Source organism: Ictidomys tridecemlineatus, unplaced genomic scaffold, assembly GCF_052094955.1.
Source record: "Ictidomys tridecemlineatus isolate mIctTri1 unplaced genomic scaffold, mIctTri1.hap1 Scaffold_135, whole genome shotgun sequence".
Taxonomy (NCBI): domain Eukaryota; kingdom Metazoa; phylum Chordata; class Mammalia; order Rodentia; family Sciuridae; genus Ictidomys; species Ictidomys tridecemlineatus.
Genome location: NW_027521208.1, coordinates 41465 through 54820, shown reverse-complemented (window position 1 = coordinate 54820; position 13356 = coordinate 41465). Strand labels below are relative to the sequence as shown.

The following is a 13356-nucleotide window of genomic DNA, read 5'->3' as shown; positions in this document are numbered from 1 at the left end:
TTATAATCCTAGCTACTTGAGAAATTGAGGCAGGAGGATTGCAAGTTTGAGGCCAGTGGGGGCAACTTAGAGAGACTTTGTCTCAAAATAGAAAGAACTAGGGATGTAGCTCAGTGGTAGGGTACTTGCCTCACCTGTGTGAAGCCCTACATTCATTTCCTAGTACCACATGCACAAATAGCCATGTCACAATTTTAGACAAAATTTAAAAAAACGTTTCTGAGTGACCTAAACATAAGCCTAGCAATCTCAACATTATTCTAGATTTGTATTGGTTATTCATTTTTATATAGTCTTAGATATGTACAAAAAATGTTTTTTGAAACTCAAAATGAAGAGTGAATCTTACTTCTTTAATATCAAACCTGTACTTGTTTCTTTCCTGCATAAATATTCAATTCTGAGTTGAACTTGAGAGTTAAGCAAATATGTATTTCATTTTCAGCTAAAGTGCAGTTTTTTTCTTACCCGTGCATATAGGAAGTTGAAAACTGCAACAAAATATTCATTGCTGTTCCATGAATATTAGGGCATCCTTATTTGACAGAATTTCAGAATACATTTAGGGTTAAACAGTAAATACCACCAAAGTGTGCAGATAGACTCTGGCTCTCTGAGCACATCTTTTCTCTCAAAGTCTCAAATTCTCAGACTGAGCCGAACAGTCAGAGCCAGAGTCCCTCATCCAGTCATGTACTTATATTGAAAGGAAAGGAAAATACCATTCAATGTTATCTGGTAGTTCTCCTAGCTGTTTTTCAATAGTTTTAAGGCTTGTTAATATTCTATTACTCTCAAGCAGTTTTGAAAACATTTTAAGATTTCTTTTTTATAATTTGTTTCTACATGTTTGTTTGTAGTACTGGGGATTGAAGTCAGGGGTGCTCTACCACCTAGCTACATCCCCAGCTCTTTGATTTATTTTTTTATTTTGAAACAGGGTTTTGCTAAGTTGCCCACGCTGGCCTCTCTTGCCTTAACTTGCCAAGTTGTTGGGATTACAGGCATGCAGCACTATGTCTGGCTCAGTTTGTTTTGTTTTTTAATCCATGAATCTTGTCACTTGAAGTCAAAAGGTTTTCTCCAGAGCTTTGCAGAAATTGGTTCATAGGAAATGTCTATTGAGTAGGCTCTTCATCAAGGCTCTAAGCAACATCTGGCCTGCTTTTTCTTTTCTTTTTTTAAAGAGAGAGTGAGAGAGGGAGAGAGAGAGGAGAGAGAGAATTTTAATATTTATTTTTCAGTTATTGGCGGACACAACATCTTTGTATGTGGTGCTGAGGATCGAACCCAGGCCGCAGGCATGCCAGGTGAGCGCGCTACCGCTTGAGCCACATCCCCAGCCCCAGGCCTGCTTTTTCTTGAAAGTCCCCTGGCCACTCAAATTTTTAACCCAACACCTGTAGTAACTCTTCCTTGCATGCTAAATGGCATCTGTGTATGAAGCATATACCCACTGATTCATCTTAGGTTTTGTGAGAGTATTTATTATTTTTTTCCAGATATGATGGTGACACTTAAGAATTCAGCCATTATCCAAATCACATATTTCTGAACACAGAAAAATACATATTTCTAGTACCAGTCAATAAAGAAAATAAAAACAAGAATATACTCATATAACCTATATACAAACAACTTTAATAAAGTATAATTTTTGACAGACCTAGAAATATTGTTTGAATGCTAATGACCCCTAAGATTTTTATCAAACTTTTAATATAATTTCAAAGTGAATAAACTTCTTATCATTTTACTTTTTATCTTGAAAGGTTGGAGCAGTTCCTCAACTACTAATCAATTACCAACCAAAAGAAATTGTGCATGTGTTTTCATATTTTCACACAATTTGTATGTGTGTACAAATTGCAGATGTGCAGTACAAATTGCAAAATTTTTCTCTTGCTAGATTTTTAAGACCCATTTCATGTTTTGTGCCATCTACAAAATGTTATGACCAAATAATGATTTGACAATACCATTATTTTAAATTATGTTAAAATTATCCCAAAATAATAGAAAATATTATTTTATATATATCCTTTTTATTGGATTTTAAAATTACAAAGAAATGTGCACTTAAAAAATGTGTGTGACAGACTTTGAATTGGTAGTATCAAACATCTGAATTTAATTGCAAGTATGATAAATCTAAAACAAAGAAGACATAAATATATAATCACACACATATGATAATGCTTAGTTTACATTTTAGATATCAGGTCCATCTCTGTCCTAAAAGTATGGACAACAAATTTTGTACTCCTTATTCATGACATTTAATTCACCAAGCACCAAGGCAAAATGAAGACTGACTCACCTCTTATTGAAGTAAATGCCTGTGACAAACATTTGTACAATATCATGTAAAAGCAAATTCAAATCAGTGTTTTAAAAAAATATAATCTTTGGTAATTTTCCTCTTTTAATGTTCTAACCTAGACAATAATGTACTATTTTGGAACAAAGACTGTCATGCCATTTCCAATTTTGGACTAGAAATTGTCCTTATGGTATGATATGAGATATAAACAATAGAAATTTTTAAAAAGCAAAAATAAAAAGTTGAAAGAAAAGAATGACTTCCTCTTCTGCATGTGAAGACAGGGCCTTAAGGATCCCACTGACCTTCATATCCATGTCACTCCAGACTCATCCTCAGGTTGGTGGTCCTTTCATTGTCTGATTCTCCATGATCTCTATGGCTACACAGAGACTATTGAATGTGAGGCCATCCTACTTGATACTTAGACCTTCATTTTTCTCAGCACCCTCTTGGAACAAAGAAGTTATGGGCGGGGGGGGTGAGGGGCTTCAGATGTTCTCCCATTGTTTTTCTGTACCTGTTGCAGGTACAGTGGTGCTTCATTGCTCGGTCTGTGTCAGTGCTGTTGGGTGCCCAGCAGAGGCAGAGGCCTTACTTGCACAATTCCCTTTCCTCTCCACAGTGGCAGTGGCTGTAACATTCTTGGCTAGGTCAGATGCTTTTACACAGTTTTTAAAACATTCTTAAGCAAACTTGTCTATGTTTAACAAACAGCCATTTGGGGGATCCATAGCTACCTACATAAATTGTTTTCCACAGATGAAGCACAATGAAATAGAGCAACTTGAGTTTTTACCAAGTACCACCTGTTAATAAACAACAAGATGGACTTTTTGGTATCCCCTATTACAGTAGTGTGGTAAAATGGTTCCAAACCTTCCAATTCATTGTCATTATTTTATCAGAGTTGTCTTTAGGTTTAGGCTTAGAATCTTCCTCTCACAGAAAATCACACTGAATTCAGTAATTCCTTCCAACTCTTTTTGACACCAGTGAGAGCATGCTTGCTCTGGTTGGTGCATAAGAGGTGGTTGGGGGCAGATAAGTCAGAAAAAGACGTGTTTTTTGTGTTCATTACAACTTGGGGCTCACCAGCTACCAATGGCTTCCTTTGTCTTGCAGTAAAAACTGAAAGTGGAATTAACCAAATGAACACAGTCCTGCTGCTCACTGCTATATGAGTGTTAAAGACCTATCATATTGCTATCTGGGCTACTCAGTCTCTGTCCATTCCTGTGAATGTGCATTGCTCAGTGTACAAAGTTCAAATGTTACTCTTTTTTAATCAATCCCTTACTTGGGAGTTCTTAGTGACAGCTCAATAACATCCCTGAGATGTTATTGAAAACTTGGTTTGGACAGCTGTAGCCATTTAGAGTTTTCCATATTTAAAAGTATGAGGCACAAATAGTGGCCTCACAAAAATGTCTATATTCTAATCCTGGGAACTTGTGACTGTTATGTTTACATGGCAAAAGGAAATTTGCAGAAGCTTGAGATGGGGAGGTTCTCCTGCAGTTCCTTTTAAGGCTTTAGGGACAATTAAAATAAAAATGTTAAAATGAGACATGATGGTTAAAAGCATGGACTCTGTAGCCAACCTGCTGTGTGATTATGGATAATTTGTTTTTCTATGCCTCACTTTTCACCTCTGAAAAATAGAACTAAACTATTGTTGTGAGGATTAGATGAGAGGAGTAGGATAGTATGTGGCACAACACAAATACTCACAAGTGTTAGCTATTTCTTATTTACATAGCAGTTCCATGTGGAAGAACATTTCTTCTGATCTTTGCTCTAGATCTGAGAGCAGATGATCTAGCTGGAATAGCACAGTTTACACTGGATTGTGTGTAGTGATTTCTTTCTTATCCTTGTTAGTCTTCGAATTTTATGAATGTAGTTGACTTGTTCTCATATTACACTATGTAATTGGATATGTTAATTCTTCACTTAGAAATCTTCCTTTTAATGCATTGGCTCAATTTACAACTATCATGGTTTTATCTTTGATGCAAAAACATGCACCCTTTTTCATCTACCTGGGAGCTATAGATGGTATGGTATTATTCTAGTATTTGATCTTCTTTTATGTTTATTATTTCTTCACTCTTTGATATAGATTCTCTAGCCATTTGTTTACTAGAGCATGATAACCTCTAGAACTGGAAATTCAGTCATTCATTCAATAAAATATTTCTTCAACAAAGATCTGTTTATTCCTTGTGCATACTACAAAAGGAACAGTTCCCACACCTTTCAGGATGCTTATTGTGTAGTCAGCAAGACAGAGCCAAAAGCACATGATTATAATTAGAGATGTGCACCAATGTCATAGGTTGGCAAAAAAGAAGGGCTGAGGGAGTTCAATAAATCTGTCCAGATTTAGGACTCACTGAGTATGTAGGAGTTGACCATGCAGAGAGAGCACATCATAGAGCATTCTGAAACACCTTAAATAGGCACCTTTCTATGCAATCTATGATCTTAATTACAGTCAGCTTCCTTCATCATGGAACACAATGTTTGACATTCTACCTTAAATTAAACAAGAAATTCAGACTTGAAATCACTGCCTCCATATTAAATTATCTGAAGCATAATGATTACATTAAACCTTACTGTGTAGTCTCAGGCAAAAATATTGTTGGTAAGGAATGTAGCATCAGCCCTACCATTTCAACTGAAAGATCTAGATAATGACAGCTTATAAAATTGACTCACCCCAAAGTAACAACAAGTTTAATATCAACTTGGCAAAAAATAATCTTAACATCAAAAAGACTTTTTGAAAGTTGTAAAGCAATCATCTTTTGAATGTCAAAACAGGTAGTAAAGAGGTAATACATAAAAGAGGTAACATTCTTGGGGGTTTTGGGGGGTGGGGTGGGGTGGGTTCTTTTTTTGTCTTTTTTAGAACTGGGGTTTGATTCCAGGATTTTGCAAATGCAAGGCAGACACTTTGCCACTGAGCTACATCCCAACCCAACATTCTTAATGTATAAAGAAAAATTTTAATTGTAATAACCAAAGCAGAATACATGAGAGGAACAGACAATATGAGCAAGCGCGTGAGCGTGCACATACACACACACACACACACACACACACACACATTTAAAAAATACCCGTTAAACATATAAAAAGATACTCAACTTTATTTTTAATAAAAACATAAATTAAAGCTACTGTTGGAGAGTCTTAGGGGAAATAGATACTTATTAATCACTGGTGGGAATAGAAAAATGGTACAGTTCCTTTGGAGGGGAATTGAGCATTCTCTAGCAACATATAAGTATATATTTTTTCCTTAGCAATCCCATTCCTGAGAATTTACTCTGAAGATGCACCCCCAAAATACAGGAAAAAGAGGGAAAAACATTTGCATATACACAAGATTCTCTGTTTAGGTGTTTTTTATAATGATAAAAAGTTAGAAATAATGTAACTGCCATATGAAGATTGACTGAATAAACATAGGATGCTGTAGAAAATAATTCAGAAAATCTTCCTGAACTAATGAGTGATTTTTCAAATTATTGTTAGCAGAATTTATCAAGGTAGTTCACATTAGCAGATTAAGGGGAAAGATTTCATAAAGTCGTCAACAATGCAGAAAAAGTTTTCAGTTAAATTTGAAATACAGCCTTTATTTTAAACAATTCTTGGCAAAGAACAGAAAAACATCCTTAACTTGATAAAACATGGCTACATGACATTTACAGCCCAAAATCGTTTAATGATGAATTTGAACAAAACAAGAGTGTCTATTACTTCTTTTCATCAGCATTGTTTTGGAAGCCCTAGCTACTGCACTAGGACAAGAAAATGAAATATAAAAGGGGGGATGTTCTTTATTTGCATATTTATGAATATATAGAGAATATATGCAAAAACCTATTCATAACTCATTAATAAGATAATGCGGTTCCTGGATATAAAATCTGTACAGACAAATCAATTCTATCTCAAACAAGTAATAGTTGCTTAGAAAATGAACTATTATAATATTTATAGTAGTATTAAATAATATCAAGGACCTTATTATAAATTCAACAAAAGAAATATAAGAATTTTATGTAGAAAATAAACCTTTGTTGAAAAAATAAAAGAATATCAAAAGGAAAATGAAACTGGAGCCATCTTGAAATTAGAGAAAAAGATGGAAGAGTGACTTAATAATTGTTATGGTTGGTGAGATGTTGAATTGTACATTCTCTTTTACTTTTTTCATTTCTCTCAATTGAATTGTTTATGAGAATGCATTTTATAAAAACAGTGAAGTCATTATTCTTTTTTTCATTTGTTCATAGTAGTTATTCTTGACATTAGATTCATTTGGACTAATTATAAATGCATGGAATATAATTTGCTCCAATTCAGTCCCTTCACCCTCCCCATCCTCCCTCCCACTGTTCCCTTTCATCCACTTTACTGATCCATTTATTTACATTTTTTAAAATTAGTATCTTATAGATATTCAAAATGATGAGTTTCATTATAGTATATTCACATATGTGCATTGGAAAGTTAGTTTGGGTTCATTCCACAGTTTTTCCCTACCCACTCCCCATTCCCTTCTTTTTCTTTTATTAATTTTATTTTTTTTAATACACGACAATGGACAATTCTTATTACACATATAGAGCACAATTTTTTATCTTTGTATAAAGTATGTTCACGCCAATTCACATTATTCATGTACTTGTTTTTTTTTGCATTACAATTCTTATTACACATATATACCACAATTTTTCGTATCTCTATATATAAAGTAGGTTGACACCCAATTTGTGTCTTCAGACATGTTCTTTGGATAATGATGTCCATCACATTCATTAGGAGGCTAATCCCCTGCCTCCTTCCTTTCCCTCACTCCCCTCTTCCCTATCTAGAATCCATCTATTCATCCCATGTTCCTCCTCCCTACCCTATTATGAGTCAGCCTCCTTATATCAGAGAAAACATTTGGCATTTGTTTTTGGGGGATTGACTAACTTCACTTAGCATTATCTTCTCCAATGCCATCCATTTACCTGCAAATGCCATGATTTTATTCTCTTTTAAAAATGTTCATAGTGTATATATGCCACATTTTTTAAAATCCATTCATCCACTGAAGGGCATGTAGGTTGGCTACACAGTTTAGCTGTTGTGAATTGTGCTGCTATAAACATTGATGTGGCTGTGTCCCTGTAGTATGTTGTTTTTAAGTCCTTTGGGTATAGTCCAAGGAGAGGAATAGCTCGGTCAAATGGTGGTTCCATTCCCAGATTTTCAAAGAATCTCCATACTGCTTTCCAGATTAGCTGCACCAATTTGCAGTCCCACCAGCAATGTATGAGTGTGCCTTTTTCCCCACATCCTCTCCAATACTTATTGTTGTTTGTCTTCATAATAGCTGCCATTCTGACTGGAGTTGTATCTTAGTTTTGATTTGCATTTCTCTGATTGCTAGAGATGTTGAAATTTTTTTCATATATTTGTTGATTGATTGTATATCCTCTTCTGAGAAGTGTTTGTTCAAGTCCTTGGCCCATTTTTTGATTGGGTTACTTGTTTTTTCAGTGCTTAGCTTTTTGAGTTCTTTATATACCCTAGAGATTAGTGCTCTATCTGATGTGTGAGGAGTAAAAATTTTCTCCCAGGATGTAGGCTCTCTGTTCACCTCACGGATTGTTTTCTTTTTCTGACAAAAAAACTTTTTAGTTTGAATCCATCCCATTTATTGATTCCTGGTTTTAATTCTTGTGCCATAGGGGTCTTATTAAGGAAGTTGGGGCCTAACCCACATGATGAAGTTTAGGGCCTACTTTTTTCTTCTATTAGACGAAGAGTCTCTGGCTTAATTCCTAGGTCCTTGATCCATTTTGAGTTAAGTTTTGTGCATGGTGAGAGTTATGAGTTTAATTTCATTTTGTTGCATATGGATTTCCAGTTTTCCCAGCACCATTTGTTGAAAATGCTATCTTTTCTCCAGTGCATGTTTTTGGCACCTTTGTCTAAAATAAGATGATTGTAATTTTGTGGGTTAGTCTCTGTGTCCTCTATTCTGTACCCTTGGTCTACCAGTCTGTTTTAGTGCTGAAACCATGCTGTTTTTGTTACTATTTCCGTGTAGTATAGTTTAAGGTCTCATAGAGCGATACTCCCTGCTTCACTCTTCCTGCTAAGGATTTCTTTAGCTATTCTTGGTCTCTTATTTTTCCAGATGAATTTCATGATTGCTTTTTCTATTTCTATGAGGAATGCCATTGAGATTTTGATTGGAATTGCATTAAATCTATATAGCGCTTTTGGTAGTATGGTCATTTTGATAATATTAATTCTGCCTATCCAAGAACAAGGTCGATCTTTCCAGAAATAGTAAATGAATTCAGCAAAGGAGCAGGATATAAATCAATACCCATAAATCAAAGGTATTTCTGTATATCAGTGACAAAGCCTCTGAGAAGGAAGTGAGGAAAACTACTTCATTTACAATAACCTCAAAAAAAAAATGATACTTGAGAATCAATGAAAGAAGTCAAAGATCTATACAATGAAAACTACAGAACTCTAAAGAGAGAAATCAAAGAAGAGCTTAGAAGATGGAAAGATCTACACATTCCCTTTTTAAAAGGAGAAAGGGAGGAGGAGGGAGGGAGAGGGGAAAGGTGGGCAGGGTCAGATCAGAATATGATAGCCCAAAGGGTGAGGTTTTGGCCCGCTGAGAACTTCTAACTGAAGGAGATTGGAATCCCAAAAGCAACCTCAGCAGCAAAGCCTCTGCTCTCCTCCTGCCCTCCTGTCCGTTCACCCTTCTCTCCCAAAGCCAGTCATAAAACCTAGAAAGCGCTCTCTCTGTCTCTCTTTCTCTTTCTCTTTCTTTCCCTCCCTGCTATTCCCTTACTGTCCCCCTACCCTCCCTTACCCCTCCCTTAAAAACCCTCATTCCAGACAGGACCTGCCTTAGGTCCAGAAGGAAAGAAAGCTATACAGAGAGGCCAAGAAGAATCTGACCAGACAGGGCTTGCTGGAACCCTGGCAGCCTTTTACCATTAGCTCACACCCCATTTTCCAGTCATTTCTACATGGCCATCCATTCTTCATGGAACATAAACAAAAAAACAGGAGTTTTCCCTGGATCTGTAGGTCTTTATTTCTGAAGGCTTTTAGGTCAAATAATATTCTATTAAATAATTGTTATGATTTTTAAAATGTAAAGATATATACTAGTTCATAAATTAGAAGAAGCAGTTTATAAAGATAGACTCTTTCTGAAACTCATCTGAATTTTTATTGCAGTTCCTGGACCTTTTATTCAGCTATAGAATTAAGATACTATATTAGTGGTAAGAGGATAAACAGTCCGGTAAGACAGAATAGAAAACTCAGAAAGTGATTGCCACATGATTTATGATTGAGGTGGGACTGCAGATCAGTGGTGGAAAATGTCAGTCTTTTTAATGAGTAGTGCTGAGACAATTGAGTATTTATGTGAAATTTAATGAAATTAAAGCTCCTACTATACACCGTAGTCAATAATTCTGTGTGACATATAGAATTAAGTGTGAATGGCAAAACTATAAAATGCTTTCAAGATAATACCTTTATGATTTTGGAGTGGGGTAAGTTTTCTTAAATATGACATAAAAAGCACTGATTGTAAAGGAAGATATTAAGAAATTTGAATATTACTAGCAGTAAGTATTTATCATAATCAGAAGACACCATGGCAGAGAAAAGTCATTCTTAACATTCAAAACTAACACTTGGTGTTAGAAGTTAGCAATGGTTGCTATCTTTTGGAAGAGTGAATTGGATAGGGTGGGGGGAAGGACACTCCCAGGAGGCTGATCATATCTTTCCTAGATCTGATACTAGTTATACAGGTGTATTCACTTTGTGGAAGTTTAGCAAACTGTACTAACAATTTGTGCATTTTAAAATGTATATGCTCTACTTCAACAAAAAGTCTTTATAAAGGAAAACTACTAAGAAGCTATTTGTAAAACATTTGTCCAGCAAAATAATAGAGACCTCCTACAGCTCAATAAGATAGACATCTCAATAGAAAATCGAGCAAAATAATTGAACACACTTCAGAAAAGAGGAAATCATATATTTGATTTATTCTAAAAGGTGCTCAACCTTATTAATCTTCAGAGGAATGCAAATTAAAATGATTGATCTCTTTATACCAAAATTGGCTAACATGAAGAATCTGAGAAAACAGTACCTAGTGAGGATGTGGAGCAATGGGAACACTACTGCACTTGGGCTAGGAATAAAAGTTGGCACAACCACCTTGGGAAATGGATTGTCATTACATAGTAGGTATGGAGGTAACATGCCAGGTGACTTAGTGATTCCTCTGTTTCAGAAATGGGTGCTTATGGGCACTAGAAGATGTTCAGAAGAGTATTTATAATAGCCTGTTAACTATATCCAAACACTTGAAGTAATTCAAATGTCTATCAACACAAGAATGTGTACATAAACTGTAGCATATTTATACAGCCATGTACTACATAATAGAATGAACTTTTCTGCAGAAAAATTCATATATGATATACATACATATGAATATGTATGTATATATATAAATATAAATGTATACATATTCACATTTTTCATAAAATTTCAGAAGTGTTTCTTAACTTTCTGAAGTTCATCCCAGATGTCCAGGTACAAGCCCCTCTTCTAAAAGTACCCTCATTTGTCAATCAAAGAAGATGCATAAAAGGTATTATGTATATATTTAATGATATCAGCCTGAGCCCATTTAGGTTTGTTAATGCAACAGTGGAATGCAGCCTCCAGGCCTTCCTATTATTGCATTTGTCTGTATTGTCTTCATATTTGTTTAAATTAGAAAGTAATACATTTTTAACAGCACTGTTGAGGTACAATTTGCATTTCATAACATTTCCCTTCTGTAAGTATAAAATTCATCGATTTTTGACACCTCTATAGAGTTTTGCATCTGCCATCACTATACAAGTTCAGAACATTCCCATCACCTCCCAAAATTTCCTCAAGCCACATTTGCCATCAATCAAATGTGTATTTTCAAATGTAGTGTGTTGATTACTTCATGTATTTCAAATAACTCATCATTAAAAGTAGCATAACACATTGTTGAATAGAAACTTGAAAAACATCAACCAAAATCTTTTTTAAGTGTATTTTGAGGTTCTGTATACATACTTGATTAAAATCAGCTTATTTGCATCTGTTCTCTATTGGTAGTTTCAAAAAAGGGAACATACTGAACAGTTGATTTCTTCCTTCATATGTTCTTGGTGGGTGAATGTTGTCATGTTGTTCTGGGTGGGTTTTTAGTTTTAAAAATTTTAGTTGGTTTTGGGGAAAATGTTCAGTTATACAAATGGCCATTTTATATGGCAGTCTGTATAGTACTAATTTCTGAGAGAATAAATCATACAAAATAGAATGAAGAATAGAAGTTAGACTATATAGTTAAGTTAAAACAAATATCAAATTGTAAATTATTTTCTTTATTAGGAGTAACTAAAGAGAAGAATGTATTGATCAACTGTGATATTAAATGTCTCAGACTTTAGAACAGTATAACAAGTATTTTAAAAGCTTTTCTTGTCTTTGTTCTACCACTTCATATTAAGATGCTGAATATAATATAGAAGTACATATTGAATATAAATATTATGTGAGCATATTATAATATTATGTATCATTGGGCTTCCTCAAGTGATGTTTTTAACATACTTTTATTATACATACTATATACTATTATTATAGAAATTATTATTTCTGCTTAAAGGTGATTGTATGGTTGGGAAATGCAGATATATTATGTGTAAAATTAAATATTTTTCTAAAAAAGTATAACATCAGATGTTCATGAATTTTGGAAATAAAAATACATAATGCCTAGCTAGTTCCTAAGAGGTAGGCTATATCTTCTGTTTGTCAAAGTATTTACTCTGCATTATTGGTGGAGCTAACTTTTATTGAGGTTTCTCTGTTGCCAGGTACTTTATTACCAAGGTTGCCATCAGAACCGGGAATGACATTACTCACTATCAGGATTGAGAAAATTGGTCTGAAAGACGCTGGACAGTGCATCGATCCCTATATTACAGTTAGTATAAAGGGTAAATAACTGGCAAATTGCATTATGTTTTTTCTCATATGAGACAAAGTTTTTGACAGGGGATGATCTTGTATATGTGACAACTTACTTTAATGCATTCTATAATGAGGCAAAATCCTAGAAGAGATCATAACAGAACATAGTTCGAAAGACTTACAAAAAATATTTCCTACTTATACACTCACTTTTGCTTTTGAGTTTGTATAGATTTTTGCTCTTCAGATTCCATCTAACGTGCAGACTAAACATACACATTGTCCTTAACAGCAGCTACAGCCTTCAGGATGTAGATTAACAATAGCACCCCTCACCTTCTCCTACCCAGTCTATATTCATTTCTCTCCACAAAGCCCCATGTCCTGTTTTCCCATCTCTCCTGCTTCAGCCCCTTCTTCTTCCTGTGCTACTGAGGTATCTACTTAGGTGAGTCCTACAGAGGCAGATGAAAATCAGGGGACAGGGAAGTAGGGTGCGTCCATAACATCCATGCCCTGAAAGCAATCCCGTGGGATGATGATGTGATTAAGGAATAAATTATACCATTTTACAGAAATAACTATAGTTAGTACAAACGGCTTATTTTAATCTATAGTTTTGCACCAAAGGAACAGATTGGTGCTGAAATTAAATGGAGGAACTTTTATCAATTGACCACAAAGAAAAACATTTATTTAAAGAACAGAATCCACAGCACTAATACTGGTACACTTTTAAATTCCGATGTTACCAGTTATCAAATATATAGTATACTGGAAAATATTTACATTGTTTAATAGGCCATTTGTAAAACTGCATACTCATTCAGAAAGTATACTTAAAACACAAAAATATTTAATGATGTTGTAAATGTTAAATTACCTTTGCATATGTTAAACTGAAATATTTTTATGTAAATATTTTTTAATTATTA

General features: G+C 34.5%; 1 protein-coding gene across 1 annotated transcript in view; it reads left to right on the top strand.

Moving 5' to 3' along the window:
- Positions 1-13356, top strand: part of LOC144372588 (axin interactor, dorsalization-associated protein-like) — a 38502-nt gene that overhangs the window by 21464 nt on the left and 3682 nt on the right. Inside the window, exons 8-9 of the mRNA XM_078035934.1 lie at positions 1245-1310; positions 12325-12447. Coding sequence (XP_077892060.1) covers positions 1245-1310; positions 12325-12447 — 189 coding nt within the window. The remainder of the gene's footprint in view (positions 1-1244; positions 1311-12324; positions 12448-13356) is intronic.